The sequence below is a fragment of the Ischnura elegans genome, chromosome 2 (assembly GCF_921293095.1).
Source record: "Ischnura elegans chromosome 2, ioIscEleg1.1, whole genome shotgun sequence".
In the NCBI taxonomy this organism is placed as follows: Eukaryota; Metazoa; Arthropoda; class Insecta; order Odonata; family Coenagrionidae; genus Ischnura; species Ischnura elegans.
In genome coordinates this window covers 115066535-115094281 of record NC_060247.1, presented here as the reverse complement: position 1 = coordinate 115094281, position 27747 = coordinate 115066535, and the positions used below count along the sequence as shown (strand labels likewise).

The 27747-nt window shown below is 37.2% G+C and overlaps 1 protein-coding gene across 5 annotated transcripts in view; it reads left to right on the top strand.

Annotated features, from left to right (window-relative positions):
* The window catches only part of LOC124154447 (beta-galactosidase-1-like protein 2), a 41671-nt gene that overhangs the window by 7991 nt on the left and 5933 nt on the right, over nt 1-27747 (top strand). Inside the window, exons 1-9 of one of the 5 annotated variants that reach the window (XM_046528172.1) lie at nt 15401-15420; nt 16121-16257; nt 18349-18560; nt 20336-20521; nt 22106-22247; nt 22635-22794; nt 22872-23027; nt 25159-25305; nt 26793-26980. In XM_046528172.1, the coding sequence (XP_046384128.1) occupies nt 16207-16257; nt 18349-18560; nt 20336-20521; nt 22106-22247; nt 22635-22794; nt 22872-23027; nt 25159-25305; nt 26793-26980 (1242 nt within the window). In that variant the 5' untranslated portion in view covers nt 15401-15420; nt 16121-16206. Of the gene's footprint in view, nt 1-15400; nt 15421-15899; nt 16258-18348; nt 18561-20335; nt 20522-22105; nt 22248-22634; nt 22795-22871; nt 23028-25158; nt 25306-26792; nt 26981-27747 lie in introns of those variants that run through there. The other 4 variants (XM_046528171.1, XM_046528170.1, XM_046528169.1 and 1 more) reach the window with 4 other exon arrangements.

Here is a 27747-nt window from a genome sequence, read left to right as displayed (position 1 = left end):
TCTAAAAAAGACAATAGTTTTTAATGATACGTTTATTTCTCTGAGGCTTTGGAGGGGATCTATCCCCTCATATCCTCCTCCCATAGTTATGCCTCTGCATCCAGGTATGTGGGTACTCTGATGGTGTACTCATTTCATTTTTTGTATTTCTATTTAATGATATTCATTGTGGAACTTGAGAACTTGGTTACTATTATATTTGTTTGGGTTGTCATTGAAGTATTCATGTAACCATTTGAGTGCTCAAAGTTCATTTGTGTAATCATACGTCTAAACTCAAGTAGTCTTAAGGCCTGTTTACATGGTGCATTAACTCATACAAATTTATATTTGAATGCATGAACGAAATTAGAATAGGTGCTATTTTTTGTTCGCACAAGTTGGGTGGTTACACAGTGCATTTTTATGTTCATGCATGCATTCATACATTTAGACATTAACTTGTAAGAGCTAATGGACTGTGTGAACAGCCCTTTATAAGTAATTATTTTCTCATTCGAGCAACAGTGCAGGATTAATCTTGTCCAAATGTATACCCCATTCTACTGACTCAAAGGCTTGAGTCATCCATAATCAGTGGGTAATTGTGGCTTAAGAAATATTTTTGTGGAAGGCATTCAGACCTTTTGGTATAGTGGTTGTATTTTCTCTCAGGAAGTAATAATTTCCTGTCTAAGGTCAGTCCTGGGCTAATACCATAATACCTTGGGCTTTTGTAATTATGAATATCTCTTAGCCTTTTTCTTAAATAAATATATTTAATATTCTTGATGCTGTATGCTGACTTACCTCCAATAATATAAAGATATGTATTAGGTAGCTTTTATGCATATGACCTAGGTTTCAGTGCAGTTTCATATCACCTTCTGGCAGAGTGGCTGGAGATGGTCAAGCCCCATTTGCAAATCCAAGTTCCAATAACGGTAGCACCTCCATTGGTGGAGAGGTGATCAAGGCAAATGCCCATATGTGTTCGTATCTGGTGTTTTTATATTAAAATTTAGCAATGGCCTTGATGATTGAAGCTGAGCATGTGCAGTCTGTGCTATTGAAGCTGAGCTTGTGAAATATATTGATGTTGGCCAGCAGCCTTTGATTGAAGGCAGAAAATTGTCTAATTTAAATTCAATAATTAATTACAAATTCTATTGAGATATCATGAGTGGTAAGAGGAGGGAGAGAAGGAGGAATTCAACCTTTAAAAATAGGGGCTAGACTAGGAACATGCATTCATTCATTAGGAATTTATCAACATCAATATTTTTTATTATTTCTAGCTATTCAAAACCATCCAGCTTTTCCATTTCATTTTAATAGTGGAGCGATATTGTATGGAAATCAATTTTATACACTTCTGTTTAAAGGTGTTTGGTGAACTTGCTTCTTGAGGTTAAATCTTCTGAAATCTCTTTTGTGTTCCATTCATGTAATTTTAAAATGCCTGCAGTTCCAGGTAAAGTTCTTTCAAGTTTTCTGATGAGTAAGAGAATTCATCTGGTACAACATTTATAGGTCTGTAAAGTTCCTTGTCCCCAAAGAAAGATGAAATCATACCAGTATATAAGTCAGTGTTTCTTGGATTCCTCACTTTCAAAGATAACTCCTAAAATGACTTCATCAACACTTGTTTGAAATTAATCCCTGAGGATGAGCAATGTGACAAACCTCAAAACCCTGCACCAGATGGATCCTCATGCATGGCTGGATATTGATAAGAATTTATCCAGTTATTTAGCTGGGCAATCATCAGAAATTTCATTTTCACATCTGTCTTACATAACATCCTTTGTAATATGTATCTTAATTGCATTAAATACTTGCTACTTTTTTCTGTGGGTTCGTTGAGACCTTGCAGTTTGAAAATATGTTTTTCAGTGTATGGTGTTTTAAGTACCAATCAGGAACTTGGAAGCAATTTTCCCACTAAGATGAAATGCCCCAAAGTAAGACATAGAGTACCAGTTTCCGACAGTGGGTTCTGTTTTGCTTTATAGGCTGGAAACAGTCAATGTATTTTCTCTCTTTTTACTTATAAGTTTGTCTGTTCAAATGTTAATACACCAATAAATAATCTGCCCAGTCAAATCATTGGCAAGGATTTATTTTCTTAATTTTTTCTGTCAACCCTATGCATATGATGAAGGCTGTGTTCTTCATAGAAGGAATCAATCTACTTGAGTCAGTGTATAATAGTACTAGGTGAAATAAACTGTTTGTTTTGATGAATTATACATTTTTACCCTATGCACTAAAAAAAACTTCAAATGAGTTGTTGCTGATGTACAGTTGTTACCATAATGCCTTGTTTTTTTGGCTGCTGGAGCATGTGATAATTAATTGTTTTCTCATAAGCTTGAATTTTTCTTAGTGCATTGCTTTCAAGTAAACTCATTCTCTAGCCATATTTTGTATACCCAGATGCAAGAAAATAGCCATTTTTCTTGCTGTTCACTTCCCTATTGGAAATTTCTTATCAGAAATTGGGCATTTTTCTTAAAAGAAAATTTCTTATAAGAATTTTTCTATAAGAAAATTTCATATCAGAAATTAGGCATATTTTTTATAAGAAAATTTCTTATAAGAATTTTTCTTATAAAAAAATTTCTTCTAACTATCAGTTACAAAATTTTATTTATAACAAATTTTCTGATGGAAATATTTATTATAAATATCATATCAACATGCTTAAAACACTTGCGCAAACTTCTATAAAAAGCTACATAAGATTTACATCCTTACTGAGAGTACAAAGTTAGCATTATACCTAATTCAATCCAAATGTAGACGCCTATATCTTATACAGCAAACCTAATGATTTCCCATGAACCTAATGTAGATGTCTATCATCAGTGTACATCAAAAAGGACATTGAAGCTCTGTAAAGTTCACCTGGCTGGCCAGACAAGGCGAGATACCATAGAGGTCTTTCAGGGCATGGGTTCTGTATAAGGTTAATGTCCCCACATGCTAAAAGAAACTAAAATCAATGAAACCAACGATAACCTAGAATGATGGACTGATAATTGAATACAACTTTGGCAATCATTACGCAATGAAAGATACAGGAATTGCAATATGGAATATGATTTAACCTGGAAAATTGAAGAAGCAAATGAAATAAAATTCAAGTTCCACTGGAGATAGGTACTTCAAGAAATTATATGGGAAGGAAGAGTAAAATTTGATAAATAAAATGCATATGAGCAATGTTTATTTAAGATACCTGAGAAAATGAGACCTCTACATGCAGATTTGGATAAATAATGAAAGAAATAAGCAAAGCAAAATGGAATTTGATGCCATTTTGGAGAAAAGGATACGTAGAATATGGCTAACAATGAGTGCAAGATTTAGGGAAATTAATAGGAATCACAGAAACACTGATTGAGAATAATAGTTGATGTATTTTCCATAAAATAATAACTGTGCAGATGTTGGCATACTCATACAAATTCATTCTCATTCTCTTCAGAGACGACTAAATCACTCACTTTGTCCATTAAAACACTGTTTTCATTAAAACTTCCTCTTATGTTAGATATGCCACAATCTGAAAAATATACATGTCTATCCAGATTAATGATGAAAAGTTTAAAATTCAACGAAACTATCTGTTTAAGGTAACATAATTTTAGGAATGCCAGTTTTTTAATACTTACCAAATGAGGTCAATGCCTTATTTTGGTTAGAAGCACACGACTTATTTTATTAAACTGCTATCACAAAGACATAGTGAATGATTAACATATAAAAGCAATCCCTAGCAACCTAACAACCAAACAAGTTTTGGTTGTTAGGTTGCTAGGGAACCATGTGAACAGTATCCTGCAACGTATGCAATCGTAGTATACATCGTGGTTATTCATGGCCCATATCGAACTTCCATCGGTCAAGTAATCTGTAGACTCGAAACAGAGAGATCTTATAAGTCTACAATTTTTCATGTGCCCTCAGCGATATATATATATGTACTAACAAGTCGCATTAACCTGGATCCGCCCAAAATATTTTTTTTGAGATTAATAATTCATATTCTAGGGGAATGGTAAGGGTCTCATTTTTACTACATTCTGAAAATATTTCGTTGATCGGTTGTGTAGTTTCCGAGATACAGGCTGTGACATAAATGTCACATTGGGCGGATCTGTTGTCTTTTGGTGCAAGGTAATTTTTCCCCAGAAAAAGCAAATATTTTTCGCATTTGAGCTGCAATGTTCATTTAAATGATAAAAAACACAAGAAAAACATATTATTAATTACGTACACTATTTTCAAGCTTTTGTTTAAATTTAAAGTAAATTGTTTAAAAATTTAGCAATAATTTTCAGAGTTCCATTGCCCGCGATTCATAAATTTTTCGATGTAAATTGTGATTTTTTAAGATGTAGAAGTGTTTTGGATTTTTTCAATGCTGTTTCACAAGTTTGGGGTATATTTAAATTTATAATGTTTATATTATAAACTTGTCAAATACACATCAAGAAAAATTATTTTAAATTTATGTATAAATTTAAGTTTTCGGCAGTAGTGTTATGAAATTACAGAACCTTGAATTGACACAATCAATGGATTTGTTGAAGATACATTTAAATAATATTTTTACATGGAAAATAAGTAAAATAGTTGAAAATGCATTTCCCAATTTTGGAAAATACATAGAATAAATATACATGTTTGAAAAATATTCTCACAACATATAAGGGTGTAATACCTTATAAAATTGCATTAAATTTGAATCAATTTGTTTCATATAAACTAAAGATTGCTTTAGAGTTCAATGCCGGCGTATACGTACCATTTTGAGTGGTAAGTAGTAAAGCAATATTTGTCCATATTTCATGCATCGCATGCAGTGCATTTGACGGAAGCGCAATGTTCTCCAGCACGGCGACGCAATCTTTTGAGACTAATTGATCATTAGCATCGTAACATATTTCACTGCCTGCCTCTGTTGAAAATGAAGTAGTACGGCGGCTATACTTGCCTTTGCATCGATGTATGGCCAGTAATGCTTGCATTATTACACGCCTGATCTCTAATTGTGACATGCAATGACCAGATTTCGCTCGTGAACAGATTGTGAACAGCTTCAGATTGTGAACAGCTACATCCAAAAGTCAAGGAAAATATTCCACCATTACCACCAAAACTGATTGTCCTCCGCCGAATGAATTACATGCAAGGATGGATACCAAAATACTCCACAATCATTCCTGCCAAAAGAGAGTTTTTTCAGTGGGAAAAATCCCTCTGAAACGTTCTTTCAATTTAGTGATCTACGGCGAAGCTACCACAATTTGTCTATTATGTCGGGCATCGTATTGTCTGCACAGTGAAGGTATCTACTCATCACAAAGAACCTATTCATTCGTAACCATTGAGTTGTGAGCACCCCCAGAATCTTCCCAGGAGCATCGCTTGGATGGAAACCAGTTACAACCTCATAAAAGTAAAATCCCAATGAAAATTTTCATCTCCTCTTTACTGATGCTAGAAGATGAAAAAACAATAGAAGTAGTATAATTATCTAATTCTGCCATGAGAAAAAAGAATGTCATTCGAAAAAACCATTTAAAAAATTTCTACACCTAATTTTTCCCTCTATTCCGGAAGATCTGTTTCGGGGAATAACCTATTTCTTACAAAATGACCTTCTTGTCGCAAATAAGCAGCTTCTCTTTTTACTTTTTTCTATTGGAGAAGTGATGTAAGCTTCGTTGACTTCGAATCCTTTTCCTTACATCTAACTGTTACCGAAATACTTCAGGACTTCTCTTGGAATTCATTAGTATTATCATTATCAAGCTGCAAAACAAGCTCCACTCTTGCCCGAAGTTGTCTTCCCGTTAAATTTTCCACAAGTCCACCAGCCTGGTCATCTGCAATGTCCTCATCAGTGACAATTGCTGTTTCTGGTAGCTCAAGGTATATTGTACTTCGTCAAAGTCTTCGTTTTCCGGAAGCTATTTGGCTTCACACTGTAATATCTCTGAGCTATCGATATCCCTAATATTAAAAAATTTAATTCAAAAGTAATTACCGGAATAAAAGTTAATAAATGCAAATTTATCGACTAATTGATAAATAATAAATCTTTTGGCGGGAATACGAAGGAAAAAACCTTGAAAATGGAATAAATTCTAACTAGAGCAAAAAATTCGAAACTTTGAAGATTTGCATAGGGATCCGCCCAATGTGACATTTATGTCACAGTAACATTTATCAGAGTTTATTACAGAAATGGAAAGCAATACCAAACATATTAATGTATTATTAATAATTCTATATCATTATGTTGATAAATACCAAAAATTGTCACTGTAGCGCATATAGTTAATGAAAAAATTAAATATTTACACAAAGCGAACGTCCATTTTTAGTGTCTAGGGAAGGCGCATAAGTACCAGGGGTACTCAAAGGATAGGTCTTCACTCTCACTTGACAATTCTTAGCTTGAATTGAAGCACTTAGCTTCCTCTTTCTTATAAGGTATAAAACACAACAATATACCGTGCCCGAACGATGCAAGAGCCATTACAGTGGAGCGATACAGGGTGTGACATTTATGTTACATTGGGCGGATCCAGGTTAAAGAAGCCTCCGCTTCTTGGAACCATTTATGTCAAATACCATGCTGAAAATAACCAGGAAATTAGCTGAACATTACTTAAAAAAGAGTTATACATAATTTCAAAAAATTATCTTATGTAGAATTCCTAAAATAATTATCAATTGCCAACATAAGTTATGGTGACACGCCTGCTGGATAAAAACCTAAAAGGTATGCGACCCGCGCAGCATTATTGTAGAATTCTATAAGAAATGCAGATTTCTTATAAGAATTTTTGTAAGACTTATAGAATCCTATAAGAATTTCTATAAGACTTATAGAATCCTATAAGAAATATGTAAGACTTATAGAATTCTGTAAGACTTATAGAATCCTATAAGTCTTACAGAATTCTTATAAGAATTTCTGTAAGACTTATAAGAAATTTTCAATAGGGTTGTGCCTTGCTCCTTGCATTTGTTTCCTCTTTACTCATTTGCTGATTAAAAATATTCAATACTTAACAATTATTTACTTGTAGATGATGGAACAGTTCCACCATACTGGCCCAAATACCTTGACTTACTTTCTGCAGATTATAGGGTATAACCTAGTGACTGGAGACACTGTATTATAAAAATTTTGCTATTGATTAGTGTTTTTGTAATCAACAGTAAAAAGGTTGGTTTGATCCAGCTCTCCACTTTGCTCTCGGTTCTCATATCAATCAGTTCTTGTGTCTGTTAATATTTTAACACTTAAATTTATAATGCTTACGTCCATCATATCTTGCTCCATACATCTGATTCAAGTTCTTATATTGCTGTTTTTCCTATACACTTATCCCCAAAATTTTTAAAGTTTTTAAATTACATCACATCATTTGATAACTTTTTAAGGTAAAATCCGATGAAGATAACAATTTGAAATAGAGAGATTAATACAGAGCACTATCCAAATTAAGACTTTAAGTGGAAAGGTAGCCAAGGGTCACCACCAGATCACGTTCAGTCTTCCCAGTGTGATAGAAAATATATAAGCTTTGCTGTAACACATCCAGCTGTAATTCTATGCATATGCATCAAACTGGATGCTAAATTTCAGCGAAGGTGGTGGAGCGAAGAATTGTTGGGTAAGAGGTGATCTGACCTCTAATTTTGCTAATTATTTACTTGACTGTAAAAACATTCGTGATTTTATTGTCAAGGTTCTTCACAGACAATCCATAGGGAAAAATTTGTACTTTTGGGAACAGTTCGAAATTTCTATGGCTTTTCAAAACCAAAATACACATGCTGTAAATTACTATTTTACCCTTAGCTCTACTGTCGTGTCTCATAAACTTCAAACGGAACATATAAGCTCTTTGTTCTTCCGAGGATTGAGAGAATCCTACCCCAATTTTTAAACACCTCCTTCACCTCTGGCAATTGCATAAATTTCCTCACATCGTGAGTAGCTTCACCATAGAAATGCCATAAGTTATCGAAACTGAAGTCTGTTAATAATTATGTGGAACATACAAAATTTTTTCTGTCATAATGTTACTTGTTACACAGTTCCACAAAATGTGGCCATTTCCTGCTAAGTTGGGTAGAAAATGAAATTTTTTGAGATAGTTTTTTTTCTAGCATCCAAAGGGCCTTGGTTTTTGAGATATTATCATTAAACTAACTGTAAAAAGTCTAGATTTCTGCAACCCATGTCCACAATATTCTCATAATGGCAAAGCACCTTCTTTGGTCAAAACATTTGATCCTCATACTTATGAACATTATTAAGTGGATAATTGCAATGATAATCAACAGTTAAAATTTAATAGGTTAAAAATGATGAAAAGAATGGTAATTTCCACACCGTTTAATTAGTGTGGAAATTACCATTTGTACTTTTATCATGGATATAGCAAACTTCCACAAAATCAAGCCTGAAACGATTTTATGTGTATTTAATAGGTTCCCTGTGCGGGATACTTTTCGTAGGTCTTTAATCAGCCTCTTTTTATTTTACCGGCCCCATCTCCCCCTCTCTCGTATATTCACCAAAACTTGGCTGTATTCTTGATATTAGATTCTCTTCGCGCTCAAGAGTCATGATGGACAACAGAGTAGTTAGTATATAATGGCACAGATGGCCATTGGCACATGGGACATACCAATATATTTGGGAGTCTAGGAGCAGACGGCCTCCCTAATCTCCAAATACTTTAATTCAATGTCCTGCATAGGAAATTAGGCTACGTGTCTTTTCCTCACCTTTTTTAGAGGCATAAAATGGGTAATAAATGGGCTATCAGAGTCTCAATTTCTTGAGATTTGAGGTAGAGAAAGTTACTGCTCAACTTGACTTGATTCACACATTTTATTCAATTGTATTCTTTGAATTCCCTGAATGCTTGAAATTTATATTTCTTTAGAATAATCTATATTCATGAATCTTTGTAACATTGCATTGTTTGTATTCTTGATGGCAGTTCATACTCTCTAATATATTTCTTACATGTTTTTATCACCAAAATCTAAAAACTGAACTGTCTACACTGTTGTGATTCGTCTAATAAATGACAAATAAAATCTCTGCATTGAGAAAATATCTTTTATTGTGAAAAAGAATTGACCAGAACTCCCGAGTAAAAAATCTTGAATAACAAAGAAATATCGAGCTCAAATCTTGCTCGAAATTCAAGATTTTTTCAAATTTGCACTCAATCTTGCTCAACTAAAAATAATGACTGTTGACTTTTGTCTGTCATAAAAGAAAGACATAATAATACTTTAATCAATGCTTTGTAGAAGAGCCACCTAAGAGCAATATTACAATTCACAGTGATTTTTGTATGTTGCTAGGAAGGATTCCTTTGAGGAAGGCTTAAGCAAATCAGTGCTTTGACATAATCACTCTCGTAATTTTCATTCCTAGTAAACTTTTGTAGTAACTCCACCTAGAGTAGAAAGTCTGCAATCAATATTGTGAGACTTTGCCATTCAGTCATAGAACATAGTCCATGAACATATACGTATTGTTACTGCAGCTTGATTTTGACATTAAGGTGAAGCAAATAAATTATCAATGTGAAATGGATGAAAAAATTAATATAATAAAAATAGTTGATAATACAATAGAGTTACTGCTATAATATAAAGGGTGCGGCAACATAACTTCATTTCTTTTTCAAAACTTAATGAAACCAATTTAATGAATCAGAAATTTTTTATTGTTATTTTTATTATGTAGACACACATCTAAAGTTCAGTTTGGAGATCAAATGAGGTTCTCCATACTGAGAGTAAACTGAATTCTGGTGTTTGCTGTGATTCTTGGTAACATAGTAGGGGTATGTTGGCAATTTCTATCTGGATGTTGATCATCAAAGCTTGTAGGTTCCTTGAGCAGTGCACATAAACACGTGATTACCAAAGACCCCGTGGAAAAAATCCCCAGGGGGCTATTCAGGAAAACAAGTTGGCCACTCTAATTCACCCCTGAAATTGAAATGCTCAAATTTCGCCCACTTGAAATATATTTGATTTATATAAGGAACGAAAAATACGTAAAAATAAATTTTAAATTGAATTACTTTTCTTAGTCTCTGTCTCTTGGATTACCTCTTAAGCTTCACCACTGATACCTTTTTTTATGACTGTTGTCTGTCTGTCATATCCTTTGAATGGCAAATGCACAATCCTCAAAGTTCCAATGCTTTATGGAAACTACTCTTTGTAGGTACAAAACTTTATAGTTTAGCCTCTTAAACAAGACCACCAACACTCCATTACTATATCAACTGGCTGAATGGCACACATTTTAAAAAAGGAAGTTATGATGCCACACCCTGTATAAGGCTAATCCTCTTCTAAAAGAGGTATTTTCAAATATGTTATGTTATTGACTTTGAATCTATGCTCCTGATGATTTAAGATCATGATTTAGCTAACCAGAGAAGCTCTCAGTATGATAATTCATAATTCGTCATCAACTAGCACCGATCCTGTGGGGGACACGTCCCCTTCTATATTTTATGTGTAGGACATGTCCCCCTGAGGATTTAATGAGGTTATCACCAGTGGTGTCATGGTGGCAGAACACCATTCCGGCACTGGTTAACAAAAGGCATAATAGTCAAATAACACTTCTATAAATTTTTTGCCTCAAAATTCCTAATATATACATTTGTAACCAAAGGAAAATTATTTGTAATAAAATGTAAATAATAACTTGTAATAAAAACACAGAGTAAAATTTCACTTCTAAAAAAAGTTACGGAAAGAGTGTTCCGGCACTGCTAATTTTGCCAAGTGGTCACTGGTTATTACATAAGTATTCCGTACCTCCCAGAAGCCCGTCCACCACAAAGTTTTACTGCAATCAACGCCAATGTCACTATCATTTCTATTGGTGCCCAAGGCTCAGCTTTTTTGCCAAAAGTAGGGATGAATTGAGTTAAATAGCTTCAATAATAGAGGAGTGGCATTGGAAGATTTGTCAAGACTGTGATCAGTCAAGGAGATGATCATGGTGGTTCAAACCCCCTCCAGAAAGTTTTAGGAAAAATAAGTGTATGTATATACTGCTTTCGCTCAATCTCCCAAAATTCAAGTTCCGATCAAATGAACTTCTTGAAAATAATGATCAAATGAATTCCTTTGATGCCTACCTAAAAGTTGAAGGCAGTGTGAGTAAATTGTTTGGATACAAAACTTGTTGTTAGGTTAGTGAGAAAAATTGAGTAGCTAAAGGGGCCGATTAAAGTAGTTGTTTTGGGGAGGATGGGAGCTGTTCATCACTTTCGAAGGCAGTTCAAAAGCACGTTATATCTCTCAGGCATGAGTTTTGATGTGTGTAGACAAGTGGCTTTAAATTTTCCTAATCATTTTTAAGCATTATTTGTTTTGCTGTTGGAATAAAAACTGTCATCAGAGAGCCACCTTACAGATTACCATATTTTTTGTCTGCCTAATTGGAATTTGCAGAGGGAAAACATCCTCATCTACCAAACTAAAGGTTGGTTGGAATCCCACTTGGGTGACTTTGCAGCACCCTAGATATGCATCTGTGTGATTGTCCAACTTGTAAAATGTAAGGTTGCATAGTCATGATTTGGCAAGTTAAATAAAGACGACATTATTGTTGTCTTTTCAGTTATTCCACGAATTATTGGGGGTCATCCCCCCCCCCCTAAATCCACCACTGGGTGATTTGGAGGGAAGTTGAAGTCCCCTCCATGCTTCTAATCTGATTCCCATCAGGTATGCATGTGCAATCGGGTCATGCATGCCGAAGATCAAGGACTGATTGTTATCAAGTGGGAAATTAAAGGCCAGCAATGAAGCCATGAGCTACTGGCACTTAGGGCCATAGCGAGCAGAGGGGTCACAGGGTTAAAAACAGAAATGACAATGCAACAGAACCCATTGGTTTCACAATATGGAAATGTTCAGTTGAAAGGACATAGGTAGTTCTTTTGCTTCCAATTAGCCATGTAGTCGGGGTGGGGGCTTCTGCTCCCCCAAAATTTGGTTTCCTTTTGGTGACCACCCATGATACATATGCTGCGAAGACCACTAGCCTGGGGGCATCTATGCTCTGATGCTCCATTTTTTTATGTACATAGTTACATTTCATATGTAATGTCTTGCCAATAACTAACAACAGATTAAACTTTCTACATCAGGCAAACAAAATACTAAATAGCCCAACTCAATGAAAGTTATGGTTTTCCCATACTTGCTAATCAACATCAGAGGATCAATAAAGGCAACCCGTATTCCCCCAAAGTACCCCCTGGAGCTAATTTCTGGCTACGTGCCTGCTTCAAACACAACAAGTAGCGGAACCTCTTCAGGACCAAATCCTCAGTTCTCATAAGAAGTGTAGCCGTATCACTGCAACTTTTAAAGGAGTGAATCTGTTTGAGAACCCATAGCTCTGATCCTATAGAGGTGCTAGCCTCTCAGAAAACTAATCCACCTGAGCTCATAGAGGGGCAGAGCCCTTCGACTACTCGGAACTCATGGAGGAGTCGAACCCTTACAAAACTCACAATGATCCTTTCCAAAGTGTTACCCACCAATATCATTCATACCTTGCAGGTGTATTTTCCACATTGGAAAACTGAAACATGTGGAATCTCCCCTGTTCTCGTGGCCTTAGAGCAGAGTTTTGAAAAATAATGCTACACAAGCCCCACGCCACCTTTTTTACCTGGAGGCTAAATGGCATTTTGGTTGCCTCAATTTCCTGTTTTGTCCCTTATATCCCTTATACATAGATTGTGTGACAGCGGGGACCATGCCTTTTCAGAATAAGGGAGTAGGCAGGGGCAGACTAAGGTTGTTCTTTGGCGTGGCTTTCATCATTGTCCACGGACCCTTGGTGGAATGCAGTTCCTTACAGCGATAATGCATGTGAGGTCTGATTTACATAAAGAAGTGTCTTTTATAGATTCATCAATGATTTTGAACTGTTGTTTGTTTAGTTAATGGAATAAAAACTTTCATTTTAGATTCTCCTTAAAGATAGCCATATTTCCAATTTTTCCAAATATTACTAGTGGGGCTGTCCTTCTGATCCCCTACTTAATTTTATCCGCCACTGGGAGCTGTTAACTCAACTTCTATTTGTATCAGAACCGTCTTTTCGAAAAGAGTTGGTGCAGTGGGCTAATGATTTTTGTCTTGAATCGTTTCCTCTTGGAGCAGGACTGTCAATGAGTTCTCGCCCGGAGTGTAACTCATTTGCTCACGAAAATCACCTATTAGTTTTGTTAGCAGAAACGAACCGTTGCGCTCAAACGGTCCCGTTGCCGACCCTGATTCAAACTTCTATTCCCCCAGTGGCATCCTCGGGGGCTGCCTTTCTCCTCTCAAACCTCCCCCAGCTTGTTCGTAATTTCTCAAGAATAGGGTGGTTTCCTATTATTTTTTTATTGCCTAAATCGAAAGATTATTACTCCTGGAGTACGTATTTCACGCTTTTAGATTTTTAAATGACGATATCTATTTTTCGCGATTAAATGAAAAGTGAATATTTTTAAGCGCGCGAAAACGAGACGCGTAAGTATAAATGCCGGGAAATCTCTCCGTGTGGCGTATTTCTGGTTCCCACTGCCACCCTGTGAGGTGACCTTGGGGTGAGTTGAGCGTGATACGACGCAGGCTGCTAGCGGGTAGCTGAGTACCCTGCTGGCTGGTAGCGCTAGGCTTAAATAAGGATTTTTAATACCTTATCAAATGAAGAAAACTTTCCGACCTTAGCCAGTTTTAATAAGTGATTATTAAGACATGTTTCCCTGAGCTCTGCGCCTCATGCATGCATTGGTAACCTCAGACGATGTATTACTCCTATCTTCTCGTATAGAAACTAGGTCCCTGTGACGTCACGTGGAGTGGCATCGCATGGGCGCCAATCTGGCCCTTTTCAAATGAGGATAAAAATGGACCATTGCCATTTGTCTAAACCGGTACTTCTAAAATGAAATAATTTGTATATTATGAATATAGTAATGGTGGGTAACGAATCCCAATCGATGCCTTTCGTTTTATTTGATGAAGGAAACTACCCTATTGAAAAAATGGTAATATTTTTGGATGGATGTCCAATGTCATATAAAGCACACTTATTTTTCATCACAAAATAAAACCAAATATTGAAAAATCATGAATTTATAAAAGATTTCTTTGAAAAATGAAGTTTTTTCGATTATGAAAGATGTTACAATTAGATGAAAAACCTCTACTTAGTACCCTGCTTTTCAAAAAATTTCCCCCCCGGTTTTGGACACCCCCGAACAAAATTTCTGGTTACGCCATTGCCGCGGGGTATTGCATACCACCAAGGCGACGCGGTAAATAATGATCATTCGAAACCCTCTCCCCATAAAACGACCTCAATCCGCCTTTGCATTTCCCAATATTTGGCCGTTCTCGCAGTCAGCCCAAAATTGCAACTCCGTTAAAAGAAGTCGGTTGGTGGCTGGAGAAGATTTATCGTGTTGAAAAAAATTCTTCCTCATTTATTCGTATCATTAATTACTAATTTGTAATTAGTCATCATATTTGTTCAAAATGTAACAATAACGCCGAAGTTGCCACCCAATTTTCTTTATTTGGTGATGTTACTAGAGTGCCTGTTTAATAACTCAAGTTATCAAACGATCGTTTCGGGAGAACTGCCCAGTGAAGATAGGTATCGTTCGCAAGAGTTTGAACAACTCTGAACCGAGGCCGATGCCGAGGTCTAGGGGTGGCGGAGATGCGGTGACCCGCTCGGCTAGAGTTCATGATGTCATCAAATGTTTTGCGGAAGGGTTGAGGCCATCGATTTTTTTAATGTATAAGCTAGAGAAATAGTTGAAAAGGAAAACTATGGGCCTCTATATTTTTAAAGCTATCACAATCGACTATTTTTTTTCAAATTGGTGAAAGGACCCATTTCAAATATTTTTCCCTGAAATAGTGAATGCGCACAATCTAGGCCTTGACTCGTCGAGTGAAGGTGTTTTGAGGTGATCTCTGTTTCAAACAACAGCTGAAGTAACTTCCCAATATCTCAGAAAATATAGATATTTATCGTCAAAGGTTTTTATTTGAGGTAACGCATGGCGATATCATGCATCCCGCTGAGCTTAGAGTGCGCCCTGTTTTGCAGCTGGATCGAGTGTCGCTAGCCATTCCTTATCTTCACTAATTTTTCATCACAGAAAAGCTCTCAGATATGTCTAGGTAAAGCTCGGTCTATTTTACTGGCTGATAGAAGCAACGGGTCTCCGCCTCTAATTGACAGAGCGCGCTCTTTCTTTGACACCCTACGAGTCGTAATTCAATAACTTGGTCTTATGGTCCGAGACCTCCTAACTTCCAAGGGTGATACAAGTGAGTGAATTGGTCGTAGATTACTAGTTTAGCGTATTCCAAATCCAATGATAGGCATTGCATTTTAATCACAACTGCTGTACTCTTAACACCTTGTGGCACAGGGAAAGATCTTTGACGACGTTATGACTTTGTGTGGAAGTTGCTGTTGATAGAAGGACAAAGTAAAAAGTCATGCTGATAAAAATCGGATTCAAACAGTAAGCTTACAAAGAGCCTTTTTTTTAGCCATAAATGAATTGGAAATGTTTATTTAATTTTCATCGTATTTAATCGCTACAGCGGATGCATGCACGTAAAACTTATGGGTAGTTCAGCAACATTTCTTATTAAGGGAAAATTCGTGCTATTTAAAAATATATGATCCAGTACATATTGACATCTCAGAGCATAAAAAATGAAAATAATGCTAAACCCGTTTCAAGAATTTAAATTCAAGGCGATGAATTAGATAATTCCGATATCAGCACTATCAAGGCCATGTTTTTTTCTTCGCGTTCATTTCGATAAAAATAGATGAAAGAATTTCGCTTAATCCGTTCTTACGCGTTCGATCGCACTGAAGACGTTCGCAAATTTCAACAGACTTCCGACTCATCTGACAGTCCCAACTTCTTCTGCGGAACTCTGCTCGTAATTCCTGGTGATTTAGTTACTTGGTGGATTTCTCTCAATTTTCTCACTTCCCTTTGCTTTTCAGTGGATTGGCATGGTTGTTTTCGTCCGTGAATTCTGAGGAAATTTGAAGAGTTATTTGGCGCTTATTTGCTGTGTGGATTCATCGCTATGTGGAAAATTTTGGGAGCTGTTTTCCTGCTGTCTGTAGCTACATCCAAGGTAATTAGAAATCTTTGGTCGCATTTTGAATTTCATTCATTATAATGTCTAATTTATCGCGTCCAAAACTGGGATCTACCTGCGACATAGGGTGATAGACGTGTGTCCCCGAATTTCCACTGGGTTGAAGGAGGGGCTTGACTTACTGAAAAATACCGTAGAAACTCCGTTTACCCATCGCTAACAGTCGTATTAGCCCCTCCAAAGTAGTTTATTGAGAATTTGCTCCCGCAACTCTATTTTTCAATCGCCGCTGCTTCTTTCAGTGATTGTTTCGTAAAGGTAGTATTTATTTCATTTTCCGTTCATGAACCGATCTCACAATACTGACGGTGCGCTCCTTTTTTCAATTTACCATCGATGGAGTTGGACAAAACATCAGCCCTGACTACTGACGTCACTCTGTTTATTTTTTAACCTTAGGAGTCCAGTCATGGCATAGTTTTCAGCAACTTGTTTGGGTTGGAGCATGCGCAGCATGACTTCTGAGGCGTGTGATTGCAATAGTCCCGGGAAAGCTCCTCATGAAAAATTGTGATTTTGGATCCAATATTTTACCCTATCCACTTTTTACTGTATCGAAGATTACGTCGAGTAGAACGGGACGCTAATATTCTACGGCAGATTCGATTAACCTGCAAGTAACTCTCTTTTCAAAGGCCTCCCTATCACCTTTTTCGTGTTATATTTCCTTGAAACTGATACATCTTTCGATCGCCTCTACGACCAGCTGGCCGACTACGATGGTGCATGGGACCGTGATAACCGTTATCTCGTTAACTATATATTTTAAATAGGCTATTGTGATAGGGGTGAAAAATTTTCCGCTTCTCGGACTATTGCCCACTGCTCGAGCTATTTGCGGCGAAAAATTGATTACCTTAACCCTTCCTCATATAAGGTGATGACGTCACGAAATCGTGCCGAGGGGTTCGCTGACTCTCCTCCACCTCGCACATCTTTCTCAACCGATTCATTATTACTTGCTCACGCAACACAGAGCGTTTCCCGTCCTCAATGAGGGGTTTACCGTGAACGAGTTCGTGAAGCAATACTCGAATGACGTCACCAACACATGAAAAGTGGGCGGCAACTTCTGGGTTTTCTTATTTTAATTATAAAAAATAATGGCAGAATGGGGAAGATTTTTTCTTTCACTGTTACTTATCTGCCGCTTCTATCTACCGAATGAATTTTTATATAATATTTTGAATGATTATTATTTTAATGAATTACGAGTTCCGGCCTGAGTGAACGACCCCATTTTAATATCCAGCAAAACTTGCCAAACTTGGCCGATATTACAGCTGTACACCTAGGCGTGATTTTTTTCGAAATCGATAATGTCGCAATATGTCAGAATTCTGACCTTGGAAATGGAGTTTCTTGCCGTCGTTGAGGCGACTTGACCTACCATTAGCGAAACCTTTACTTCTATGTTGGTGTATGTATCGAAAGAAATGAAACCAATGTCCCGCACATGAGCGTCGTTATTTCTCTCGATAAGTGTGAATGTGTGTGTGAGATATTGGCGCATTTTCTCTCTAATACCCAGATTGAAAGCATGCATTTATTATGCATTCATGTGTGCCATGTAGCTTGTGCGGTGTCATCAAAAATCCATTTTTTCGATGGTTATTAGGACCCAGCGTAAGATTTATCTGCTCTTTGCCATCAATTTGCTTTGTAGGGTGTTTTTTAGGTATGCCAGTTGCGAGGTGCACGCACTGACGTTGTGCTTTCAATTCGCTCGCATCGGAAAACCTTACATTTCATTGAATTGGCTATGCGTTTACATTTCGTTGGCATAGTACTAAAAGTTAAATTCATTGCTTGTTATTGGCAGACTTTATGACATGTATTTATATCGAAAAATGGAGTTTCAGAGAATAGATGCCGCTAGGGAAAGAGTTTCGGAGTTGAGAAGCTGAACTTCCCAAGAAAGAGAAATACTCCGTGGCTACGCGCCTGTTCCTCGCTCCTCATATTCATTGGCGTTGCAAGCGGACGTAATGGAGTGAATTGAATGTGCTTCGGTTGAAAATAAACTCATTAGCACCTCTTGATTTTTCCTTCTTTTTGCCTCCCTAGGCCACCGGTGATCAATCTTTACCGACATTATATGAATATTACACTGCTGGAGGGGTCAATACTACCCTTGAAGCCCCGGCAAGTGGATTCTTACTCAATGGTAAGGAAATCACCATTTTTAGTGGAGCCATCCATTACTTCAGGGTCCATCCGGAATACTGGCAAGATCGCATGAGGAAACTCCGTGCAGCCGGCTTCAACACCTTAGAAACGTAAGATTTTATGCACATGATTAATCACGCAATTCACTATCTGCACTGTATTCAGAATAAAAATCTGAAAATAGCTTATTTGAATTCCAAAAACCCTTAGTGATACCGAAGCTCAGTGAAATTGGTATCTCATGACGATGGATTGCAAATGAACAATCACGGAAGGTGATTATTGCTCATATTATACATATCCGGGAAAGATAATGAACAGATTGGACCCATAGCAGCAAAGAACGAAATTATGTCATTGGCAGAAGAGGTATTTAACGTAGGCAGTTGAATTTGTGTGTTTAAATTTATGTACGTAAGATCTTAGATTCAGAAGATCCCCTGAGGATGAAGAGCAAGTCACTCTTCGAAACTTCAGAACACATGGAGCAAATTATCCGGAGGAAAACCCGAGAAAATGTTCTGCACTTTATGCATGTATTTAAAACAAAATTAATTTTATTCATTGGTTCTGATGTTGAAAATTGATGTAAAAAATCAATCATGGGTTCGCATTCTCATCGCAAATGAAATGAAATGTAATTTGTTCAAAGGGTTTTCGACTGATCTCGTACATCGTACTACCCGCATAACGTCCAACTTAAAGTACTTTAGGGCGGCACACTTTTTATAAATCTTCCTCCTCGTCAGCTAGAGTCTTTTACATTGCAGCGAGAAACTTCCACTTCTAATTTTTGTTTTACATCTTAAAATATTTGATATAAAAACGCCGATTCGTAGGGTACACAAGTATAGGAGTACGTTCCTGTACCTTTTTCTTGACGGTGACGGAGTACTACGCGCATCCTGTCCGGATGCAACCTACATGGACTATTATGCACGGTTGGTTGCATAGTATAGTAGGAGAGAATCCTATTCTCGTTCCGCTTGTAGTTACAGCTAACGAGACTGTGTGATTTCTGCAAGTCACAGACAATCGAAACTAGACTGGCGCTGAAAGCGAAGTCGCGTGGGTCACCTTTTACTCTCCTAGCGCAACTCAAATTCATGTTGCGGTGATGACGGGAATCAGGGGTACGCTCAGGGCCGTCCATAGACATTTTGTGGCCCAGAGTATAGTTTGCTTGTGAGGCCTCACTACCCCGAAATAGTTCCTTAAACTCTGTGGCACGGGGCAGTCAGCCCCATCTGTCCCCCCCTCTCGGAGGCTCTGTCTAAGGCCGCTGTTTTGGGGTTCATTACTCTCCGCGGCGCCTTTGTGGTATGCAACACCTAACAACGACAGTGGTCTGCTTTGGGTATACGAGTGGCATTTAGATACCTTTCAATTATTTTTAAACAATGTTTTTTTTTGCTGTAGGAATGAAAGCTTTCATTGGTGAGCCACCTTAAAGATAACCATTTTTTCAATTCAAGCAGAAATTATGGATGGGGGGCAACCATTCAAATCCACCCCTACCCCCTTTGTTACCACACTGGTGTCGTATCCATTACAATTTGCTAACCCAATGGGCGATGGTGGCAACACGATCACCAGCGGAGAGGTGATTGGGTGCAAACAGTCATGTGTTAGGATTAATTTCATAATTTTTTCGCCCTAAATTTTCACATCTTTCAGCCATTTCAAATCCATGCTTAGTTGTATTTATCATTATATCACTTAAGTACGCTCATGTTTAGGCTTAACCCCTGAGCACTTCTGATTTTTTTAATGCTTGCTCCACCTTCCAATACGTGATCATCAGAATGCCACAGCATTTATATTCCATCCTTGCAACTCCAGCCGGTGCTTTGATTGCCTCAAACATGTGATTCATCTATTGCAGGTACATACCATGGAACCTTCATGAGCCAGAAAAAGATGTATTTGATTTTGGTGATGGCAATCGAGACTTCTCAATGTTTTTGGATGTGCGTAAATTTATTCAACTTGCTCAGGAGGAGGATTTATTTGTCATCATTCGGCCAGGTCCTTATATCTGTTCTGAGTGGGATTTTGGAGGACTACCCAGGTAAGATGTGATTTGTATTTGAGCATAATTGATGTGATGGATTTAAAATTTCAGAATGCCTCTATACCAGTTGGTTTTCTTGAAAGCCTTGTTTATTATGATTCGCATTCAGCCACATTTTTCAAATCTTTAGTGGACGAAGAAGTAATCCTGAAATGGAAAACAGGAATGGCAGTAGGGATCGAATGGAGGAAAAACTATTTACAACAAGCCATTAATTTTGACATTGACATGTGGGAAGACACTCATGAGGGGGGATACAGAGGGGAAAAACAATGGCATAACGGTGAGAGAATGACTAGAGCATTCTACTATAAACTCACAATGTTTCCCTGTGGCAAATAAAAACTTAGACCATATCGTTTTCTTTATGAAGAGGAAGACAGAAAGTGTCAAAGAGCCTAAGGGAAAGAAATACCAGAAAGTAATAGAGAATAGTGTTTAGGGGAGAAGGGGAATATCAGATTGGTGAGAGAGGGTCAGAAAAAGAATTGTAAAAGTGGTGGAGAAATCAAATTGACATCTGGAGGGCAGAAGGATTAAGAAAATTGTGGAGAGAGGAAGAATGGTTTGGAAAATAGATATGCAATAGAAACAAAGGAGAAGCAAGAGAAGCTTAGTAGAAGGGGCAAAGTGGTGAAATGAAAAAGCTTCAGAAGGAGGGAGAGGTATGTACACAAAGGGAGGCTATGGTAAAAGAAAAAGAGCATGCCAAATATATAAGAGTGAGAATAGCTGGGTAATGATGATAAAACAGAACCTCTTCATAAAATATCCAATAAATATCACACTAAAATTAGATCTAGTAAGGTCAGATTTGGAACAGATACATGGAACCAAAGTCTGATGTGGAACCTTTGAGAACAAGAATAAACCAGACACATTATGCAATATTATTATTTCATGTCATTTTCCTGTGAGTTCCCAACTTCCATGAAAACAGCATCTATACTGTCCAACTTCAGATTTGGAATTTAATTTTGATGGAAAAGAAGTTCATAATACAAAGTGGTAAGGAAGACTGGAGACATACTATCTTGACCCAAAGATCACCTCTCACTAGTTTTCTGAAAATGTCTGTGAAGTCTCATGCTCCATTGATATTGGGCTGAATGATGGGACTGAGAAAGTGATAATGAAGGAACTCAATAGAGCTACATAGACGAGGACTTTCCAACTAACAGGCATTTCAAACCATGCTTGGATGGAGCCAAGGCACACCATCAAGATTGACAAAACCTCGTTGATTTCTATGGAAATCAGATACTTGCCTGGAGTGATATGTGTGGCATTTGAAGTTATAAAAAACAGAAAAATTCCACGGGATGGATAAATATTTAATGACCATGACATAGAAAAGACTCTAAAGCCAATATAAATGCAGTACTGACTTGATTGGGAATTTTGATGCCAAAGTCTGCCTAAATATTCCAGTGTACATATTTGGGTTGAAATCACTTTGACCAGAAGATGCCTCCTGTGATACGGTAGAAACTGTTATCATGACTATTGACCCTCACAGTAGTACCAGAAAAACTAGAAGCATAGTTTTTTAATACCCGACTCTTCTTTCTGCCCATGCAGTTGGTTGCTGAGGATACCCGACATCAAGGTACGCACATCAGATCCCCAATTCACAAGCAGAGTGAAAATTTACTTTGATAAACTCTTGCCTTTATTGACTGATCTGCAATTCACCAGGGGAGGACCAATAATCGCTGTGCAGGTAAGCATGCACATCAAAGAAAAGCAAATACATTGTAGGACCCGTTAAGGATAACAATTTTACCAATCTGACTAAATTGGCCATTAGAAGGAAATAAATAGCCTCACTCTCCCCGAAACATCATGCATAGAATAAACCCACTCAAAATCTTTGAAACTTCTAGGTTTTTTAGTCTCTGGTGTTGACAGGCATCTTCTCTCCCTGGTGCAATTAACGCTGAAGCAAAATCTTTCTAGCCTTCACTTCTTTTCCTCATGGCTTTGGTCCACACCTCATTAAGAGGAGAGAAGGGAATTCAAAAGTACTGATGAACTAGTTTCTAAAAGTATCTCGCAAGCATCAGTGTGATGGGTATGCTTTTGATAGTTGTGAAACTTCGTTTCTTAGATTGAAAATGAGTATGGTGGTTTTGGCAAAACTTCTGATCCTCGTGATAAAGATTACTTGAAATTCATTAAGAATGCTTATGAAGACAATGGACTGGAAGGCCTTTTTTTCACATCCGACTCTCCGTCCACATCTGGTGACATCGGGTCACTGCCTGGTGGTGAGTGAAACTCTTCTCTTCCAGTGAAGTTTTATTTGCTAACTTCCTTGTTTTAAGTCTGACTTCTAAATCTGCAGTTCTCCAGACGGCCAACTTCAACTCATTTCCAACTAACCAACTGGATGCCCTCAAGCAACTACAACCAGACCGTGCTCTCATGGTTATGGAATTCTGGAGTGGGTGGTTTGACCATTGGCTGGAGGGCTCACATCAGACCGGGCTCAGGCCAACTGGTGAGAACATGTGCAACATTTAAAGAGATGTTTGAATGTATTTACATATTCCTTTTATGCACGTATATATATTTATAGCCTTTGCTGCTACAAAGTTAAAGTCATGATTCTGTAAAGAAAGATCTGAGGTATTCCTGGCATATGATGATGTTGAAGTTGTTTCGGGTTTCCCACCGGATGAGGTTCTCCATCTCTGCCGACGTTTCGATGGTTGTGTCATCTATCGTCATCAGGGCTCGATGACGATGGACGACACGACCATCGAAACGTCAGCAGAGATGGAGAACCTCTTCCGGTGGGAAACCCGAAACAACTTCAACATCATGATTCTGTATTCACACCCATAGCATTGTCCATTATTATATTTTGTCTAAGGATCTTGCTTAGAAAATATATGCATATTGTTTTGTGAAAAATAATGTAAAGCAATGGATAAGGATGCCTTCACAAAAATATCTGCATATACTGTAAAATAAAAACTACAATGGTAGATGAAATTATGCATGTAATGATAAGATTAGTATAGTATTAGGATAAAAAGTATGTCTGATGAGGAATGGTAATACTTGGATACCACAGTTTGATGGGTATTCATTCACTGCGTAATAATGATTATCATGTAGGAGAAATCTCAACTTTCCTTTTTAATGGCATCATTGATTTAGCTATATTCACATTGCGACGGTGTTTATGAGGCCCATTTCTCATAGTCCCCTCTTGGTTCTGCACATTTACATATTTAAACATGGTGTATCATTGTATAGTTTATGGTACATCTTTGTTATAGTGGATGGTCATGGTGAGGGCACCTCTTCTATTTCTCTTGCTCTTGTTACCTTGGGTGCACGTTTACGGGACTCTAAAAATCCCCCGGGGAGAGCTGCACCATCCAACATGGGGAAATGCTTTGCCGTTTAGTACATATATGAGTTTTAGAGTTTTGAATATTTTCCAGGGGATATTGATGGGAACTTCTGGTTTTTGCAAATTTACTGAGTAGGGCTTATGATTGGGCATGACCCCATCAAATTTGAAGCCAGTTCTTCATTGGGAGTAGTCAACAAAATTTCTGTAGCGTGTATGCATGGCGGGTTGCGTAAATTAGGAGACCATCATCCACCCATTGAAGTCTCTGGAAAATTATGATTCGTAACTTTGATTAAGGAGAGTTTTTGCAGAATTATCATTGGGTATAGAGAAATAAATGGCACATCGTACAAATTATAGATCTGGCTAGTATTGAAATAGCTTATGATGTTCAAAGTGCGGTCAATAGTTTTGCTGCCGGAGCCATTCAAGTGCTGGAATATACAAAAAAATTGGAATTTCAGCAATTTTTAATTTTTTTGGGCGGAAAGAAAGTGGTCAGTCTGGGTTTTTAGAATTTTACTGAGAATTATTTTTTGTCTCCTGCATCCAGATAAATTTTCAGCTCTGCAGCTATTGCAGGAGTGGCTGGAACTTCGTATATGTCAATCCATCACACCAGTGGCAAAGCCAGGATTTTAAAATGTTTACCAGAGATTTCGGGGCTCTTCCAGGGCGTATGGAAAACATCCCTTATTCAAGAGGTCCTCTTTTGAAGGCTCAAGAGGGGGTTGCCCCCAGTGGCTATGGCACTGAATCACACAAGGGGCTTGGATGTAGAAGATTCACTCAGGATGTTTGCTTATGCAAATGTATTTCTATATGCAAAAACATTTATCTGAATATTTTGATTTGAATGCTGGGTATGCTGGGCAGGGGTGCAGCTAGGAATTAAGGTTAGGGAGGGTTTCAGGCTCAAAACACTGGGGTGTCTGAGGGTGTGGAATACCCGCCAGGGTAAGCGGGAGGTGCAGGGGCCCTCCCCTAGAAAATTTTTCGGATGAATGGTTCAAAATGGTGAGTTTTACGGCCTTCTGAGGGATATTTTATTAATATTTACACTATTCTATAAGTAATATTAATCCAATCAAGTGAAATGGATTAAACTTAAAAATTTCTCTGAGCTCTGGGGGAGGGGGGGGGGGTTATTCCCCAAACCCCCCCTTGCTGCACTACTGCTGGGAATCACTTATATTTTTCTCGTTGTATTGTATTCTATTTGCTCCACGCATGAATTATGTTCATTTTCAAATATTTTTTGCAGTACTTGAAGATTATTTAGAGCAAATATTTTCATACAATGCATCCATCAATGTCTACATGTTTCATGGAGGAACCAGCTTTGGCTTTATGAATGGAGCAAACGTAGTATTTATTTTCCCATACTATGCTCCAGACACATCTAGTTATGGTAAGTGCGCAATTTGTTATATCTCTCAAATAAAAGAAGCCTATGCAGAGTATCAACAAGATTATCTATTACACCCTCAGCCTATTGTGCAATTATGATAGAAGTTCCATGACTGAATTAATGAATATAAATGTAGTTTGGCATCAATGGACACATGAGTCACATTTATTTTCATAAGTTTTAGGCATGCAAAGAACTTTTATTCTTATACAGTTGAGGTTTGATAATCTGGAGCATGTGGGACTTAAGGCATTCCAGAATAACAATATTTCTAGTGTTTAGATCAATTTCTTTTCTGTTAACTAACTGCCCTGTTGCCATTATTATCAGGGTGATGGATGGGCAAAAATACCTAAAAACTTGGAACAATCTCTTGTCTTTGAATTGTGCCACATCTTGCCAAAACATTTTTCTAATATCATAGCAAGAGTCAAATGCTCTACCTGGAAATGCATATACGCATGTTTTGTGCTACATGCTTTGTTCAGTCGAAGATCTCTTGTATTATCCATTTCAAGTGGAATCTCTGCTGAGGAACTGTGGAAAGGACAAGGTAATGTTTCTTGTGATATTTCTTTTATGGTGAGCATGCATAGTCATTATGGAACAGCACTATGTGGCAACATAATGTAGATATCACTGATTCCATGCAATGACATACATAGGGGTGTTAAAAATTGTATTTATTGAGTAGTATTCAACGGTGTCAGGTGAGAATAATGTTTGAGGTCATTGAGAATTTGAGGACCGAAGTATCATCTCACATTGAAAAAATCTCTGTTAATGTCTTCTCAAAATAAAATAGATGAGCTGGGAAAAGTATGAAAATTTGGTAGGAATTCCTTTGTATTCAACTCAGGATGGCATTGACAAAATTGTCCAACACCAGGGGCAACATTGTAATGGAGTCAGGGGCATGGAGCCATTTATTAAAAAAAAACACTTTTTTTTTTTAAGTTTTTTTATTTTCTTTGCATAGCTAAGCTGGCAGTAATTTATATCCCACCTTTCCGCTTATTTTATTCGACTCCAAGCCAGCTGTCATACAATGCAAGTCAGTTTTTATCAGCCATACATGAGCAATTTAACTTTCCCCTGACTCCATTTGTCCCATGACAGAGTATGGGTAAGCTTGCAGAGCAAAGCGTCACATACTGTTGCAGCCATCATGTAGAATCACGAGCAACTTTTGTAACGAAGTTGAAAAATGACTCTCTTTTTTGATTGACCTTGGAAATCAAATTGTGTGTAGAGGAGTAGTGGAGAAAATTTCTCTGGATACTGCCTTGATTGTAGATGCATGCCAAAAACTTCTTCTCAGTTTTTTGCTGAGTCTCATTTCACATACTACATTGACCAGAAAGCATGTGCATAGTTGGATGGGTTGTACTTGTGTTATATATTTGACAATTGACTAGTATTGGCCTATTTTTTCCTCAACCTAAATATTGTTACTAATCGTCAACCCAAAACTTGCACATTTCCAGATTATGATGCACCACTGAGTGAAGCAGGGGATTACACGGAGAAGTACAGAATTTTGGAGAGAGTAGTGGCAAAGCACAACAAAGTGCTGACTCAAACTCCTGAAAAGCCAGCAGAAAGCACAAAGGCTGCTTATGAGCCAATAAAATTCTCTCTGTTCATGACAATGGAGGATATTTTAAATGAAATTGTGAGTTAAGAGAACTTTAGACATGGACTGTTTATGCACAGGGTACTCCATTTTGTCATTTCTCTCTCAGCAATTATAGTAAATCCTGATTCAAATTGCCAAACCATATTGATGTTAAAAATGTAATTTCTTTCCAAAATCTGTCAAAATCATCTGATTCAATATCTCATACATGAAAGAAACACTAAAATTATGATGCTCTAGAATTTACATTTTTATAGGAAAACAGGTGAATTTAATTTATCGATTAAAATCTCAATATGCCACTCATATGCCCATATACTTTTTCATTGACCTTACAAGGTTCCCCTGTGGTGTAGTCAACCCACAATCCATGTTCCCTTTCATTCCATATGTGGATTCCTATGAAAGCATTCATTTTTCCTGTTTGGGGGAGTTACATTATTATACCTTACATAGTCCTGAAAATGCATAGGTATGACATCATTGTGAGTGGTTTACAGCACAATACTGTGAAAAATCTTACATGAAGCATTGCTTAAATGAGATATTGCTTTTTTTTTCATGTTGCACTATACAATATTCTCAAATGCTACTTGAGAATGATAGCATTTTATGACATAACAATTCATATTGTTGCTTAAAATAAAGGAGAAAAATCTGAAATGTCTCATTCAGAAAATAAGGAAATCATAAACATGCCAAACCTATCTATGTCTATACCATAATATGTTAATGGCATAATCATGATACCTTCTCATCTCTGTAACTGTCCCTGAAAATATATTATATTACAAAATATGATT